At 37.8% G+C, this 19,204-nt stretch overlaps 1 protein-coding gene across 1 annotated transcript in view; it reads left to right on the top strand.

Annotated features, from left to right (window-relative positions):
- The window catches only part of GPR156 (G protein-coupled receptor 156), an 83,726-nt gene that overhangs the window by 19,128 nt on the left and 45,394 nt on the right, over positions 1-19,204 (top strand). The window contains exons 2-3 of the mRNA XM_027587004.2: positions 9,121-9,593; positions 9,860-9,996. Of these exons, the coding sequence (XP_027442805.2) occupies positions 9,501-9,593; positions 9,860-9,996 (230 nt within the window). The 5' untranslated portion in view covers positions 9,121-9,500. The remainder of the gene's footprint in view (positions 1-9,120; positions 9,594-9,859; positions 9,997-19,204) is intronic.

Here is a 19,204-nt window from a genome sequence, read left to right on the forward strand (position 1 = left end):
GTATCTTCATTTCATTGAGGAGGCAGCTAAGAATTGGAGAAGTGACTAACCTAAGGCACCACAGTTAAAAAGTGATGTAGCTGAGACTTAAATTCAGCCTCAGCTTTGTTCATTTAAGTGCCACTTATTACTGCCAATGGTCTTAGGATATGTGAAGTGAAACCAAACTCCCAAGTACTGGGATGCAGGGTTGAATTGGCCTAAGGGCCCTGGGTTGTGCCCAGTATTCAGTTGACCTATGTTTTTAGTAAACTTACTACTTACAACACTGTTTCCTACATCCTGTGGGGGACCCAATCCAGTAGCCAGTCTGATTCAGTATAATTCTATCAAGTAGCCAGTTAAGTTTAAACACTATATAGTAAAGGGAGAAATCATATTTGGAAGAAAAATTATAAGTAGTATGAAACTAAAGGTTCAGTGTTATCTTCTATAATGTTGAGCAAAAATGTTCTCCAGATTTTGGAAAGATTACTAAGTGTGGGCTGAGAAGCACAGGAGGAGAGAGGCTTTGGGACACAGGAATTAGGAAAGAATGATGGTATAGTTCAAGAATGTATACAAATCCCAACGATTCCAAAGCTCTGCTTTCTCTGAGATCCACACCAGACTAAGGGAGTGAATCAAGTCCACTCCCCTTCCTCACTCCCTGACCACCTCCCACCCTTGCCAAGGGACACCCTGTGATTCCATTCTGCTTTTAAAATCCCCTAAGAGAGATGTGTTTGTAGCAGCCATCTCTCCCTGACCTTTCCTCCAGTGAATTGGGATTTCCTATACAAGCCCTGCCCCAGGGTCCTTTTGGGATGATCACTCAGAAACCATGTGGAAAACTTAATTGGAGGAACTCAAACACTTCAAAAAGAAACTTATCATCTCTCCCCCTTTTACAAGGCAAAGCTGAGGTTCTGAGAAGCACATTAATTCAATCTTCTTTACATTGTTGGGGAGAAAACGTACACGTTCTTCCAAAATTTATATTCTCCCAAAAGAATATTCTTTCTCTTTCCACTGTGTTCCTTTTCTCTCTTGGACCTCCTCCACATCCTTCTAACAACAGCCCTAGAGTTCTTACCCCTGTGACCCTGCCTGCTTCCACAAGTCCACGCCTCGCCCAGCTGTCCCAAATGTGTGGCAGGTCAACCACAACTTCCTTTGAAGGTCTTTAAAGTAGTATAGAAAGAGTGCTGAATTTGAGAAACCTAGATTGTCTTCCTACCACTGGGTAGGTGATCTTGAGCCTCTCAACCTCTGAGAGATATTTCCTCACCCAGAAAACGAAGAGATTGGACTTTATGATATCTGCGGTTGCTTCTTGTTCGACCATTCTGTGACTTAACCCTGACCAAACATCTGTTCCTATATATGCAATACTTTCCCACCCTAATCTTATGTTCATGCTCTCTTAGAAAGTATTTACAACTGGGAGCCATCTCCTGTGTGAGGATCTGTGGCAGGTTCTCCTCGGGGGAGGTTGAATACCCTCTCCCCTGCCTGCTGCCCTCTTGAAGAGTAGTGCGTGTTCAGGAATAGAAGTGAGTTTTACTCTTAGTGTAAGTGGCCCATATTCAGGATGTTTATAAATCTGCTACCAGAACATAACACAATGCATTCAAAGAATTAAAAATGTATTTTACATTCCCTGCTGTTTATAATTATCTGTGTATCTGCTGCCTGTATTAACATAGTTAATGGAGAGCTAATACCTCAGACAATCTTGGGACAAGAAGGGATCTTAGTGAACATCTGGTACAATGCTGTTGGTGGTGGTGGTTTGATTAATACATTTTTTATGCATTTGTATGTGGTTCTGTTTTTCTTTTTTAGTGGTTAACCTGAGGCTGAGGTACTTTGAATAATATATCTATTTGCTCACATTGGGTAGAAACATCCCTATTACTCCACTGTCTCTTTCCCTTATTTTAATATAAAACATGTAGTGGGATGAAAAATAAGAGGTAAGGAAATCAGGACAAAGAGAAGATAGGGGGTAGTAAAATAAGCCAGAGATACCTAACATTGCACAGTGGCTGTAAGTGAGCCACACATTTGGTTCTGCGCTTCACAGAGGCCAAGAGAGAGAGGAACAAACTATGCATGATGTAAAAATGTTCCAGAAAAAAGTTAACTTTTCCTAGTATTCAAGATGAGGAGAAATTTATACCATGTGTCTTTATGGAGGAGCCACTAAGTCAATGTTGTAAATTATACCATCAACAATATCTTATTAATACTTACAGTGCTAAATTAATTTATTCATTAAATAAGCATTTATTGAGTGCCTACTGTGAGTGCTCTATGTTTCAGTGCATTACAGCTGCAGTTCTTTTTGGGGCTCAAATTATCCTGTCATGGGCCAGGGGGAGCCAGTTGACTCCTGTGTCCTTTCAACATGATTCTGTAGTCTCTGATACCTTTTTATTTTCTAGTATGACAGGATGTCCCAGATTGATCTTGTATATTTACATCTCCATAACTTAAATTGACTATTTCACTAAAAAAACCTGATTCCTTTTAGTGAGTGGTTTTAGAGACCACACTCTGGGCACTCAGAGGGTTTATTGTTATTGGGTTGTAATTACTCCCAAGCCTCAGTTAACAGACTAGAAAATAATGACTGTTTTAAAAAGAGGACAATAAATTCTAAGATCATACTGGTATTTCTAATTTATTTTTTTAGCTTTTTAACAGTACTTAATCTTTTTTAAACTATTTTTAGATTTTATTTATATTTAGTTAACATACAGTGTATTATTAGTTTAGGAGTAGAATTTAGTGATTCATCAGTTTTATATAACACCCAGTACTCATTAAATTCAGTGCCCTTCTTAATGTCCATCACCCAATTAATTACCCCACCCCCCCACCCACCTCCCCTCCAGCAACCCTCAGTTTGTTCCCTATAGTTAAGAACTTCTTATGGTTTGCCTCCCTCTGTTTTTATCTTATTTTATTTTTCCTTCCCTTCCCCTATGTTCATCAGTTTTGTTTCTTAAATTCCACAAATGATTGAAATCATATGATAGTTGTTTTTCTCTGACTGAGATCTCACTTAGCATAATGCACTCTAGTTCCATCCACGTCATTGCTTGGTATTTCTAATTTAAATTAAAGATAGAAAGATATTTACTTATCTTCATATGTGAATCTCTTTCCTCTCACTTTGAAAATCTTAGTTCCTAATAACATAACCATAATTACTTATTTGCTTTACCTAATAGATACTTATATTTTGGTATATGTATATATGTGTGTGTAACCATATATATATAAAATAAAAATATATATTTATTTATATGTATATTTATATATATATTTATTTATATATAAATAAATATATATATTTATTTAATGCAGTTTAAGATTTCTTTGTGGGTATTTTTTGTCCTTTGCAAGTATAATCAAATTACAGTTACTTAAATCCTTTATGTAGTTATACCATCAACTTGATATAGTTAGATTAAGTTATACCATCAACTCAGATTAATATATTTCAATTTGTTTTTAATTTTTAGAGATTGATATTCTTCTTTCTGATTTAATTTTGTTTTTAAATTAAGTGAAATATTTACATAGTTGCAGAGTCAAAACTATCAACATTGAGAGGTCTATTTTACCTCCCTGTCCCCTCCCCCTTGTTCTTTTCCTCCTCTTATAGGTAATGCTTTTATTCTCTCATTGTTTCTTTTTGAAAATAATCCAATGACCTATGTGGATTTCATGTCTTTTATTACACAAAAGGCAGAACACTATATATGTTGTGTTGCATCTTGCTTTTTTTAAAAACAATCTGTCCTGGAAATCATAGCAGTGTATAGATAATTTCTCATTCTTTTCTAAAAACTGAGATAGTCTTCATTTTTAAAAACTAATTATTATACAAAAGCAATAGATTAATGTAGGGAGCTCTTGTAATTTTCACTATGGAATTAACCTTTGACATTTTTCTTTATATGGCCAAACCTGGCAACCTCATTTAAAATTGCTTCATTCCACCTTGACAATTCCAAATGCTCTCATCCTGATCTACCTTTCACTCCATTGTCTTTAACACCTTCAAAATATTATTTAATTTATTTAGCTATTATGCACACTGGTTATTGTTTGATATCTCCCCTATTGTAATATGAATTCTATAAAGACAGGGATCTTTCTTTTGTTCACCAGTGTATTCCAGATGCCTAGAACCATGTCTGTGACATTGTTAGTGTTCAAAAAAAAATTAAGTTAATGAATATTAGCAAAAGAATTTGGGGGGAAAAGGAATGTGTAACCATGGAGTTCTGCATAAATATATAGGCAACCTTCCCTTTCACATTCCTCTCACAGTTTTCCTGGCCCTAGAAGCCTTTTATGTTTCAGCTTTATTGTTGGTAATGCAGGCACCAACTCAACTAGCAATGTGAATATGAACCAAGGCAGTTGTGTTTGAAAAATGATAGGGCATAGAGGATATGGGTGTAAAGGAGAATTCAGTATATGTGTATTTTTGCAGTAGGTACATGCTTATAGACATTGCTTTAAAAAATAACAAAAACACTTTTTTTACATTTACCAACACATTTACCATTTCCAGCACCCTTCATTCCTTTATATAGACCCAGATTTGCATCTGATATCATTTTTCTTCTGCCTGAAGAATGTACTCTAACATTTCTTACAGTGCATGTCTCTAAGATTTTCTTTATCTCAAAATGTCTTTTTTTTTTTTCTTTTAACCTTTTCACTGAAACACATTTTCACTGGGTATTATATTCCGGGTTGACTTTATTTTTCTTTCATTACTTTAAGATGTCTTTCAGTTCTCTTACAGCTTACATAATTTCCAAATGAGAAATCTATTGTGAGTCTTACTGTTATTCTTCTGTACATAATCTACCTGCATCTAAGATTTTATCTTTATTGCAAGTTTTCAGTAATTTCCTTATAATGTGCATTACTGTATGTATGTGTGTTTTAACATTTATTCTGCTTGAGTTTGGTTGAGCTTCTTGGATCTGTAGGTATATACTTTTTATCAAATGTGAAAAATTTTTGGTGATTTCTTTCAAATTTTTTTTTCTGTTTCCTCCCTCCCCCACCTTTATCCCCGGGGATCCAATTACATGTATATTAGAGCACTTGTTATTGTTCCGTAAGTCACTGAGGCTGTGTCCATTTTATCAATTGTTTTTCTCTCTGTGCTTCATTTTGGATAATTTCTAATGCTTTGTCTGTAACCATTATTTTATCTTTGTGGTGTCTAATCTATTGTATTTTTAATTTCAGGATAATATTTTTATCTCTAGAATTCTATTTGGGTCTTTTTTATATTGTTCACTTCTCGCCTCATTTTATAGGTCATGTTTTTTGCTTCTTTGCATGCCTGATAATTTTTTATTGGCGGATGGACATTTTGAATTTTATGTTTTTGAGTGGTACATCTTGTATTCCTTTAAAGGGCATTGGGTTGTGTTCTGGAAAGCAGTTCAGTTTTTTGTGGATGAATTTGACCCTTTTGAGGCTTTCTTTTAAGTATTATTAGGATAGCTCTTCCCAAAAGACTAGACTAGAGTCCAATAGTACCCAGACTAGAGTAGCTTCTAGGGTTTAGTTCCACTACTAAGATATGACCTTTCTGAGGATTCCATCCAATGTCATATATAATATGAGGCTTCTGTCCAATGTCATATATAATATGAGGGTTCTCCATTATGTGTGAGCTCCAGGAATTGTTCAGCTACTGCCTACCAGTGGTTGTCTTCCATTTCAAGTAGTTTCTTCTCATTCATGTCTAGTTCAGTACTCAGAAAAATACTGAGGAGCTACCCTGCAGATTTCCAAAGCCCTCTCTCTCTTTTTTCTCCCTCTTCTTCATTCCTGTGCCTTACAAATCCTCTGCTTTGACCTCCCCAAACTCCAATCTATTCTCCTTACTTAGGAGTAAGTTTCCTTTTTGGGTTGTGGCCTGGAAACTGCCTCCAGGCAGTAACTTTGGGTCAATTATAATCATTGAAAGAATATTTTTTATATTTCATTTTATATATGTCAGTCACTTGTAGGGTTCACCTCACTTGTTTTCCACAGTTCTATATCTGCTATCCATTTTCTGAAAAGAGCAGTTTCATGTATTTTGTCTAGTTTTCAAATAGTTTACAGTAGGAAGGCAATTCCTATAGCAGTTAATTCTTCATGAAGCAGAAGTCCTACCAACTGTACAACTTTTTAAAAGACAGTAGTTGTAGGACTAGTTTTTCAATAGCCAGAAATAATGTATAGAAGAATAAGGAGAGATTTTATGGAAGGACATGGGGCCATTCAAAGTTGTGAACCTGTAATAGACTATCTTACACTTGGCAACAGTGTAGCTAATGCATTGCCTATTTTCCTGATCCTAATCACTGGGCAGGACTCTATCAAATAAATTCTAAGCTCCACCGTGTATAATGTTGGGTCTCCTACTGTCTGTGGCCTAGACAGTTTACTTCTAGAGATTTAGAGGCCAGGCAAGGGTTGCTCTTGGAGGATCCCAGCAGATCTTTCTCTTTGTGCCTTAGATTCTGTATCTAGCTTGTTGTCAAATCCCTCACCATTACCCTATCTGACACACTACTCCCCACTCAATTTCCCAGTCTCTCAACACTTTTTGAAATCATTCAACTCTCCTCTCAGTGACTAAGTCATGCACTGTTTCACCAGCTCCTCATGTGTGAATCTCTGAATGTGTACTAACGTTGGAGTTGAATGCCTGCTCCATGGCAGAACCCAGTATCATGGTATGTAAGTTCCTACGCTAGCTATCCATGGACCAAATGGGGGCTTAACATTCAAAGGTCCATGCCAATGATTTCAGTCTGTCCAAGGGAACCATTGAAATTTATCCCCCAGGAAATTTATGTTCATATGGACTACCCCATCATGTTCACAGAATCTCCCTAAGATAATGTAAGCTTAAGATTGTTAGTACTTCTAGGATCCACAGTGTTGACCAAGGTTTCTCAACTTTAGCATTATTCACATTTGGAGCTGGATAATTCTTTGTTGTTTGGAATATCCTATGAATTATGGGATGTTTAGCAGCATCCTTGGCCTCTACCAACTAGATGTCAGTAGCACCCTATCTCAGTTCTGACAACCGTAGTATCTCCAGACATTGCCAAATATCCTCTGGACGTACAAACTTATCTACTGGTATAGAGACCCTGTTATGTGCCATACTCCAGGGAACTCCTAGAAGTTAAGCTCAGGGAACTGAAGAACACCAGCAGACCATTTGGTGTCTTTGGAGAGATCAGTTTAGAGAGTTTGCCCCATGTAGAGTGGACAATCGGTGGATATTGACCTTGGAATGTAAACTCTTGTGTTCAAGTGCTGCCTCTGCAGATGTGGAACCAGGTTCTCTACTCTGCTCTTCAATTTCCTTATTTAAAAATGAGGAATGGTGTTGTTTACCTCACATGACATTGTAGTAAAAATGAATGGGGTTTTATACACACACACACACACACACACACACACACACACACACACACACACACACTGATGTATACCTCTATATGATGCAAAGATAAACTAGCATGGACTTAATAATGGTTAAAATATAAGTATTTATTTGTTAGCATGATTAAAGGGCAATATAGGAAAAATAAATCTTTCAGTCCATCATGTAGAATAGCTTCTTTGGGCTTACAATATTAGAAGACACAATAGGGGGTGTCTAAGCTTAAAAAGAGGAAAAGAAAAAAAAAACAGTCTTTGCAGCAATAAAATTTCAACCAAAGTAAGATGCAAATAGCCACATTTGTATATTTAGTTCTTAATTTTGCATTCAGTAATTGGACAGTCTGTACAAGAATTTAAATGTCTTGATGGGAGATAGTGGCTTTTAGTTCTCTTGGGATTTCATTGTAATGAACCTGGTAAATAATTCAGGAACATATGAGAGGCCAATGAATGGGCAACACCTGGTGCTATATTGTTCATGCCTAAGCATGCAGAATCCAAAGATGGCATTCTACACCTGTCACTATTGTTCTGGCTTAAACACAAGTTCTATGTTCAGTGGCTATTGAAATAATAATAATTGATATTTTTCCTGTTCCAGTTCCCTCCACAATAAAGAAAACAGGCTAAGCTGTTTCAGAAACACAAAACAGAAGTGGCACCCTCTTTCAAGTTCCCATTGGTAAAATTTCTAATCTGTTTTCTCTTTCAAGGGATAGATTGCTTTAAAGAATTAGGAACATGTCTACCTTTTCTGTTGAGGCTACTCTGAGCCTTTCTGCATTTCTACTTTTGTTCTGTAAATTGAGCTTCCTTTTAGATCACAATATTCATATCGCAAGCATCTTCTAAGAGAAATAACACTGTCCTCTGGCCCCTCATTCACACTGTGGGAATTCCTAGAGCTCTTCAATGTCTCTCCCTATTACCTGAGTAGACTATCCCACTTTTAGGAGTCTACAAGTTTGAAAACAAACAAAAACCTCTTGGCAAAGGGTTTCTGTATCATTCTGAGACCCCCACTGCCTGGACATGCAATGTTCCTCCACTCACTGAGTGAACAAGAACTCCAATGACTGAAAGACATTTCATGCAGACAGCATGGGTCACCGAAGGCCACTGCCACTCAGGATCAGACAGAGCTTAAGCCATGAGTTGCATGGAAAGATCTTGGAAGGACAGGGGATTTCCCAGTAGGGAAAAAAGGGAGATGGGCCTCACATGTTTAAACTAAAGGTCTTATAGGCTGGGCCAAAGCAAGGGTCTGGAAAGAGACTGTTGAACTTTGTATCTATAAATTGTTAAATGAGCTTTGTCTTTGTTTTTAAAATGTTTTTATTATAGAGGCTTAACATATATTTATTTAAATATATGTTAAGCCATTGTTATATGTAATAAAGTACATACATAAAATGAAAATATAACTATGTATAATTAAAATATATAAAATAATATTCTTAAACCTCTGTAATAAACCATTTATATATGTTATATAGTATATATTAAAGTAATATATATAATTTGTCTTATATCTGTTTTTATATATGTAATGTGTGCATATATATATGCACACACATATGTATATATATATATATATACATATATATGCACACACACACATAATTTGTTTGTTCACAGGTTTAATTGCCTTCCTTTCCTTCTGGACCTGTGTGAGAGTACTTGGAGCAGTGACTGCCATCTGGTGGCAAGCCAGAATCATCACTTTGTGTGATTCTAATGGTTACAAAGATGCCCACTCTTGACTCCCATGGTGTGCACTGCCAGGGCACAAGGAAAGCCTGGAGGGTGTCTGATGAAGGAGCCCAGTGAAACAACCCTTCACTTCCACCTGCACTAGTTGTTCATCCCGGATTCTGAGCCAAGAGCCAGCTCCAAAATGGTGCCTCTGAAGAAAAGATTTGAATTGTTCTTGTGTCTTGGTCTAAGATGTGCTAGTTAACGACCAGCAGGTAACCAAGACTGTGAATAAGCGCACACCGAAAGGGCCACGTGATGACATGGAGCCTGAAATAAACTGTTCCGAACTGTGTGACAGTATTCCTGGCCAGGAGCTGGATCGGAGTCCTCTTCATGGTCTCTGCAGGACAATTGTGAGTGAACAGCCAGGGGGTGTCAGGGCTGCTCGGATATACTTGTTGTTGTCGTTGTCATTGTCATTGTTGTGGTTGTTGTTGTTAGTGGTGGTGGTGCAGGGGTGATGGTGAGGAGGCGGAGGACGAAAAAGAAGAAATGGGGGGAGGAGGAGGAAATGTTCATGCCGGACACATATTTCCCAGCTTTGGGGATGGTGGGGCAGTTCGTGTTTGATCTATGAAAGAGCTTTCACTCCAACAGCTTCTCTTTATTCTGTTCACAGACCTCTTCCCATTACAGTGGTAAGACCGTTTCTTCGTTATCTCCTGTCCTCTTGGGTGTTGTTTGGACTTTTCTCAGCTGTGGACTTCTTCTGATAGTCTTCTTTCTTGGCTTCACAATTCGCTGCAGGAATAACAGGTAAGTAGCCCCATACCTAGTTTCTCATCCCCTAGAGCCTGAATCAGGAAACCCAGAGTGTAAGTATCATTTTGACATCATGAACTGTTAGATGGTATCAGTAAAACTTATCTCCTGCTGTGGCCTTAAGCTATATGAGAAGTTCCCCTGAGATCATACGGGCCTTGCAGTACAGTTGCCTCTTGAGGAAAAACAATCTAGCCCAGTATTATGGTAACTACTACAAGGGTATCCAAAGAGGAGAATGAAGTGTCTCTCCTCGTAAAGGAAAGGTATGGTCCTTCTGACAAAATGAGGTATTTGGGGGTTTTTGTTTGTTTTTTTTTTTAATTAGTTTTAAGGGTAGAATTTAGTGATTCATCAGTTGCATATAACACCCAGTGCTCATCACAACAAGTGCCCTCCTTAAAGCCCATCACCCAGTGACCCCATCACCCCACCTACCTCCCCTCCAGCAACCCTCAGTTTGTTTCCTAGAGTTAAGAGTCTCTTAGGGTTTGCCTCCCCCTCTCTCTCTGTTTTCATCATAGAAAATGAGGTGTTTGTATTAAAAACAGAGAGCATGTAGAGAAATATTCCAAAGCGACATTAGAATCTATGGCCAATATAGTTTGGAATCAGCCTAGCTGGGCCAAGATTTCTGAAAAAATAGTGGAGCCCTACTATCCTGTTGATCTGTTAGACAAGTTCTGGCTGGTTAGAAAGTCACTGGCTCAGGGCGCCTGGGTGGCTCAGTCGGTTAAGTGTCTGTCTTCGGCTCAGGTCGTGATCCCGGGGTCCTGGAATCGAGTCCCGCATCGGGCTCCTTGCTCAGCGGGGAGTCTGCTTCTCCCTCTCCCTCTGCCTCTCCCCCAGCTCATGCTCTCTTGTGCATGCACTCTCTCTCTCAAATAAATAAATAAAATCTTTAAAAAAAAAAAAAAAGAAAGAAAGAAAGTCACTGGCTCATCAGGGTAAGTATCCATGGCTTCCAGGGCTGGCAAAAGAAACTAAATGAAGACTGTTTTCTGAAGGGACTTGCAAAATTCTGCCTTCACTGCTATGGGATCCTTCCCTCGGAGCCCACCCCATCTACCCCACACCAATACTCTTTACCATCACCCCGCCCCTACTGTCCCAGCCTGCCACCTGAGAAGCCCTGCTCCAGCTATCGCTTTGGGGCCCACAGCTAAATTCTGGAAGGAGCCCACATCAGATTTCAACAACTGGTTCAGAGACGTCAGACTCGCCCAGCCCCACTCCAACCTTATACTTTGTGGGGGTCACCTGTGCTCCATTCTCTGGGTTTGGCGCTCAGATGAGGGTCAGTCTGTTGGATTTGTCTAGCAGGCATTTTGGGGCACAGTTGGCCACTTGAGGCATGGAGGACATGGAATTGTTAAAGAACAGTGACTTGAATGGCTGTGTCAACCTTGGCATGGCTGTGACGCAGGGCAGTCAAACCTTAGTGTACCTCTGATGCTGCCCCAGCCACTTTTCATTCTGTTCCTCAAATTCACTAAGCCTACTCCCATCTCAAGGCCTTTGACTTACTGTCCCCTTATGTTCCCACTGCCTGCCAGTCTTCTCCAGATCTTCCCGTGACTGGTTCCTTCTCATCTTATAGGTGTTGGCTCAAATGTCACCTCTTCCCTGATCATTCTATCCAGAGTAGCCTGTCTACAGAATGGCCATCCAGTTCCAGTATCTCAATCCATATATTATCACCCTGTTTTATTTTCTTCATAGCAATTATAACTCTCTGATATTACCATATTTATTGATTTGCCTGTTTATTGTCTGTATCCCCCATCACAATGTACAGTCTTTGGACACAGGGACTTTGTCTATCATGCTCACCACTGTCTCCAGCATTTATAACAGATTCTGGAACATAATAGGTTCTCAGTAAATATATTTTCAGCGACCCTGGGAAGAAAGATACTTACATCCCAATGGTAGCTGCTACCAAGAAAATGACTGGGGTAATCATGCATTTCAAAGTTAGAGAACTATGGAGTACAGTCTTTTCAGCTGCAACACATTTCTATAGTGCAAATTAATACCCATTTGGAAAATAAGAAAATAATACCATTGGTTCATATGTAATTTTCCCCCATCACATCAATGGTTTAAGGATTTCAGAGGCAAGCCTTCCTACAGTTAAAGAAGGAAGCCTTAAGCTAAGAATATTGCACTACTGTGGCAATGCAAGTAGTAGCTCATTTAATGGCTTCAAGAACTGGCGTACCTCTTATGTTAGGAAGCTATCTAGGAGTAGATGGGGAAGTAGAGAAGATATTTCCCAAGTGTTTAAAAACAATTGATTGTTGAAGAAAGCACAGATCCAGAGCAGATTTTTAATTTGGATGACAATGTTATCTATTGGAAGTCCATGCCCTCAAGTACCTACATCTAGCAGATTTAAGGTTGCAAAAATCAACTGTGACCTGGGTACAAATAGTGGTAATTGACATGTGCTGAGTGCTAGTTTTTTAATTGGATAATCATTATTTTTATTGGTATTTTGGTTACAAACTTAAATATGTTTCATATTTAATATGGCCCCATATTATTTTCCCCATAACCCATTATTTTTATACACAATTTTGTAGGATGCAGGGTTTTTAAAGCATTTATATATCCTGTTAAAATAGGAACACTTGTAAACAGTGTTATAGTAGAAACACCTATATTTCTTTCATTCCATTAAAGATTTTACTGCGTGTCTTGCTTGCAGTGGGAGCATGACTTGGCATAAAGAATAAAATAATAAGAGGCACTGTGAATAAAAACACCTTTTGCAATTAAGTAGCTAACAAGTTCAGACAAGGAAAGATAAAATAACCCAGTTTCAAAGTGCTTTCTTAAATAATAAAATTTGTTCAAAGGTGCAGCATCACAGGTGCTTCATTTCAGTTCTTTGGTCTCTAAATTTGTAACTCTGTGTGTGTGTGTGTGTGTGTGTGTGTGTGTGTGTGTGTAGCACCAGAGGAAGAAAAATATTTTAATAAAATATAAATATTATAGTAATGTTCAAGTTCAGATGCAGATACTACATTTTTGATAAAATTTGAAAATGTAGTCTATAAGAGAAAATCAGTAAAGATAAAGAAGACTTGAACAGCACTATCAACCAACTTGACCTAATTGACATTTATATAATCCTATACCCAACACCAGCAGAATACACATTCTCTTCAAGTACACATAGAACATTTACCAAGATAGATCATATTCTGGGCCATAGAAAAAGTCTCATTAAATTTAAAAGGATTCAATTCATACAGAGTATGTTCCCTGACTACAGTTGAATTAAATTAGAAATCCATAACAGAAAGAACTCTGGAAAATTTTGAAATATTCAGAAACTAAATAGAACACTTTAAAATAACTCATGGTCAAAGAAGAAATCAAAAGAGAAACTAGAAAGTATTTTCAACTGAAAATGAAAATATAACATATCAAAATTCATTAGATGCCATTAAAGCAGTCCTTATGGGGAAATGATAACACTAAAATCCATATTAGAATAGGAGAAAGATCTACTTTATGAAACAAAAAAAAAGAGCAAATTGAGTCCCAAAATAAGCAGAAGAAAGGAAATAATAAAGATGAAAGTGGAAATTGATGAAATAGAACAACAACAACAAAATCAGAAATAAACCGTGAAACCAAAGCTCTTTATTAAGGTCAATAAAATTGACCAACCTCTACTTCAAATGATGGGGGGGAGTAGAATATATAATGACCTGAATAAGGAAAGAGAGGTGACATCACCCAAGATTCTACAGATATTAGAAGGATAATAAGGTAATGTTAAGAACAACTGTAGCAGGTAGTCTCTAACATGTTCTGCATTAATTCCAATCTCCTGATAGTCACAATCTTGGGAAATCCCCTCTCTTTGAAGATGGGCTGGAATTACTGACTTGCTTATTAATGTGATATCACTTTTAGGATAAGTTTACAAAAAGACTGTGGCTTCCTTCTTGGATCTCTCTCGCTCTTTCACTTTGTCACTCTGAGGGAAGCCACCTTCTTGTTGTGAGCTGCCCTATGGAGAGGCTCACATGGCAAGCAACTGATTTCTAGTCTGCATCCAGCAAGGACTGAGGCTTACTAACAGCCATGTCAATGAACTTGAAAACAGATCCTTTGAGACATGCTAATAGCAATGAGGTTGGAAGCAGATTTTACCCCAGTTGAGCCTTGGAGGACTGCAGCAATGGCTGGCCCCTTGACTGCATCCTTGTGCAAGATCCTGAGCTAGAGGCTCCCAGCTAATCTGTGCCTGTATTGTTGAAGAAATGTTACCAGTTTTACAGAACATCTTCTGAAACACTGAAAATCATGGCGCATTCCCTAATTCATTCTATGAGAACAGTATTGCCCTGGTATCAAAACCTAGTAAAGACATTAGAAGGAAAAAAAACCCTGTAAGTTAATACCCTTCATGACCATAGATCCAAAATTCTAAACAAGATTTTAACAAATTGAGTCCAACCAAATATCAAAAGGATAATACATCATAATGAAGTGAGATTTATCCCAGGAATGAAAGGTTCAATTAACATCCAAAGATTAATCATATAATTCACCATATTTACCAACTTAAAATAATGATAATCTTTCTAGACAGAGAAAAAGGATTTTGACAAGATTCAACATCCATTCCTGATAAAGTCTCAACAAACTAGCAATAGAAGAGAACTACTTCAACCTAACAAAGTACATCTGTGAAAAAAAAAAAACTATAGCCAACACCGATTTTTAATGGTAAAAGACCGATTGCTTTCCCATTAAGATCAGAAACAAGACAAGATGTCCGCTCTTACCACTTTTATTCAATGATGGAGATCTTAGCCAGTGCAATAAGATAAGAAAAAGACAATAGAAGGCACCTGGTTTAGAAAGGAAGAATTAAAATGGCTTTACCCTCTGGTGACCTGATTGTGTATGTAGAAAATTCAATAGAATCTATTTTTTAAAGAACTACTAGAACTAATAAATGAGTTTAGAAAGGTTGAAGTATATGAGATCAAGGTACAAAACTCAACTGTATTTCTAAATACTAAAAACAGACAACTGAAAATTGAACTTAAATGCATTGCCATTTACAATAGCATTAAAAATATGAAATATTTAGGGATAAATATAACAATGCAAAATACTTGTACACTAAAAACTACAAAACATTGCTAATCTAACAAATACTGTGAAATACATGCTGAAAACTATAAAATTGCTGAGAGAACTTAAATCCTAAATAAATGGAGAAATACTGTGTTCATGGATTGGAAGACTCAATATTGTTAATTCTCTCTTAATTGATCTAGAGACTAAGCCCAATTACCATCACATTCCTAGCTGGCATTTTTTTTAAAGATTCTATTTATTTGAGAGAGAGAAAGCACAAGCAGGGCGAGCAGCAGAGGGAGAAGGAGAAACAGGCTCCCCACTGAGCAGGGAGCCCAATGTGGAGCTCTATCCCAGGACCCTGAGATCATGACCTGAGCCAAAGGCAGACACTTAACCGACTGAGCCATTCAGGCGCCTCTGGGAAAATGCAAATTCAAGCCACAATTAAATGCCACTACACACTTAATTACAGTGGCTACAATTTTTAAAAAACTAAGTCAAGTGTTGATATACATTGCTGGTTGAATTGCAATGTGGCACAACCACTTTGGAAAACAGTCTGGCAGTTTCTTTTAAAGTTCAACACATACCTACCCTATGATCCACCCATTCCTCCTTTTGGTTTTTACTCAAGAAAAAATAAAATGATATGTCTGTACAAAGACTTGTATACCAATGTTCATATCAGTTTTATTTTAATAGTCAAAGATTGGACATAGAACAAATATCCATCAACAGGTGAATGAATAAACAAGTTGTGGTGTATCCATAAAATAAAATACTATTCAGCATTAAAAAGAATGAATTATTGATACTTGGGACAACATGGATGAATCTCAAAGTAATTATGCTGAGTAAAAGAAGCCAGGCAAAAAAAGTCCCATACTATATAATTCCAATTATACAAAATTCTAGAAAATTAAACTAATCTGTTGTTAACTAATCTGTAGTAACAGAAATCAGATGAGTGGTTGCCTGCAGGTGGGTGGGGGGGTGGCACAGAGAAGCAAGAAGGAGGGATTACAAAGGGATATGTGGAAACTTTTGAAGGTGATGGATGTGTTCATTACCTTGATTGTGGTATTTCATAGATATTTACATATATCAAATCTTACCAAATCATATATCTTAATTATGTGCAGTTTATTGCATGGCAGTTATATTCATTAAAGCTATATTTCAAAATGTCTACATTCTTATTTTTCTGAGAAATTTCCCATAAAGGAAAAAAGTATACCATATCTGGTGTCCTTCGAAGGGCCCTGCTAGGTGACCTGAAACGCATCTGATAACTGTGTTAGATATTAATGACTATTATGGGAGAATGCATTATTTTTTTCTAGATTCCTCTTAAAGTTTAATAATCACTTAACTTGGAGCAAAGCAGGTACTTCAGGCCCAAAGGCTCTCCTGGTGCCTCTTACGTAATGCATAAAATAAGGGCAATGTCCTAAGTTCTGTATGAAGCTAAACTTGTTCAATTAAAGAAGTTTTATTCCAAGAGCTTATCTCACTGTCACTTGTGATAATGAGTATAGATACTAATTGTTATTTACATGTTGTTATTTCTCAGAATAAAAGTGGCATTTGCACAATAATCCCCAGTATCTTGTATTTTACTGCCTGGGAAATCAAGAAATTTGAATAGTAAGAATTGTGTAGGAATAAGTTTTTGCCCTGCTTGCAGGTTAACAAGTTAACCTGCTACTATCTTATAGATACTAGCAAAAGACATGAGACTCGGGCTCAGAGACAAAGTACTTCATTATTCATGGCAAAAGCAGTAGTCAGAGCTTCATGTTGCATTTGTGCTGGTTACCATGTCCCCAAATCCCATGAGGATGATGCAGGGACCACGATGGAGGCTTGAATATACGGGGAGCTGTCATTAAAGGAGAGGAATCTGAACCTGAGGAATTCCCCATTTTTATAGTGAGTCATAACAAGCCTGGTCTTTTTCTGGGGAGAGATGTTACCTCAGTAAATATTTGCTGAGCTGAACACCTACTGTGCTCAGGATTCTGTGTAAAATGTAATTAAAGTGTTCCTGGGAGCTTCAAATGCATCACCTAGGTGGAAAAACTTGAGCAAATCCAAAAAATACATTCTGGTTTTTTAAAAATAGCTTTTAAAAAAATAATGTCTTGCTGCAGGGAAAGCTATGTTCTTTTCATATTGATTGTTTCAGGTCTGCCCTCTTTGTGGTTTGAGTAATTGGAGCTGAGGGAAGGTGATGGGGAAGAAAGGAAAGCAGTTGGCATCTTGTTGGCTATGAGAAAGTTTGCACTAAGATTGTGTCCTACAAATCTTTCTGGTATCTTCTCTATAATCCTTAGTTTGATGGTTATTGGCCAAGAAGAAAGAGCCAGTCAGGCCTAGAATAAATGCCACCCATATAGCTGATTTGGGGATAGGTTTGCAGAGCCTAGGATTGAATTGAGGCAGAGACAGGAGCATATCTTGCAAGAACTTATCCAAAAAGAAAACTAAGGTTCATAGTTGAAAAAAAAAATTGTATCCATCATCACTTCCAAAGGTTTGAGCATAGAGCCAAAAGTCAGTGGTGTATCATGAGGTCCAAAGACATTGGCATTCAGGAATGGTGCTGGAAAAGAGGTGAGAAGCAGAAATAAGGTGACAAGATCTAGGATCATGAACAGAGATGAGGTTTTCTTGGTACTGGCTGGGAGATGGAATAGGGATGATTCAGCAAGAAGTTAATGAGGCAGAATCAGGGTTAATGGATAGGAGTGTTTTCTACACAGCCCTCTGATGCTCTTTGTCTATCCTGTAGTCAGGCCTAAATCACTATGACCTCTAGATGAAGTTGACACACCCCCCTTTGCATACTCACTGTTACAGTTAAGCATGCCATTGACCCATCACAGCTTATTGGATAGGAAGGAGGAGAGCACTGTCTCCCCTGGCAGATAATGAGCTCCTTGAGTTTAGTATCACATCTTATTCATCTCTGTATCTCCATTGTGCCTGGACTATACTCCATGTTTCCTGAATGAATGAACTAAATGGACTAGAATATAGACTATGACAATATAAGTTCTTAGAAGATGGATGTTTTCATCTTTAACTGTAATATGGTAGCAATTCTATATAAAATTATGCCATAGGTAAGCAATTGCTTTCCATTGTTCTTTCTCTCCCTCATGGTGGTTGTCCCTGCAGGGGCCTAAGGAATGACATCCAGAGCCTCAGTTTCCCATTGCTCCTGGTTGTGGCCTTTCATTCTAAACTATCCTTTCAGTCTTGTCATACCATTAAAATCTGTTTGCTTTTGATTCCCTGTTGGCCACAGAGTACTGTATTTTTAGAAGGCCTTCTCATTATTAGGTTCTTACAAATGTGCCTATTTCTTTAACAAATACTTATTGAATTAGTCAACAGTCTATCAGGTACTGTTCTTGGTGTTGGGATTGCATCAAAGAACAAAGTAGCCAAAAAATCCCTTCCCTTATGGACCTTGCTTTCCTACAGAGGTGAGCAGGCAATAAACAAATCAAGTGTTAAATATATGGAATATTAGTGATAAGTACAGGAAAGAAAAGTAAAACAGGGAAAATGGATGGGGAATATCAGGGTGGTAGTGCTGTTTTAGAGTTTGGTCAGGAAAGAACTCACTGAGAAGGTAATATTTGAGTATGGACTTGAAAGGCATAAGAAACAAGTCATGAGGTGAAAACAATTCCAGGCAGAGGGAACAGAATATACAAAGGCTATGAGGAAGGAATGAGGACCAGTGTAGCTGGAACTGAGTAAATGAGGCAGAGAGTAGGAAAAGATGAGGTCAGAGAGGTAACGGGGGATGGGGGGCAGATCATGTAAGGTCTTGCAGGTCATTGTAATGACTTTGACATTACTCCAAGTTACGGGGAGCCATTATAGGGTTTGGAACTGAGGAATGACATGACCTGACTTACATTTAATAGGAAGCCTGGCTGCTTTTTGAGAATAGACCTTTAACATTTTTTTTTTAAGATTTTATTTATTTGACAGAGAGAGACACAGCGAGAGAGGGAACACAAGCAGGGGGAGTGGGAGAGGGAGAAGCAGGGTTCCCGCGGAGCAGGGA

Source organism: Zalophus californianus, chromosome 1 (assembly GCF_009762305.2).
Source record: "Zalophus californianus isolate mZalCal1 chromosome 1, mZalCal1.pri.v2, whole genome shotgun sequence".
NCBI classification, from domain to species: Eukaryota; Metazoa; Chordata; class Mammalia; order Carnivora; family Otariidae; genus Zalophus; species Zalophus californianus.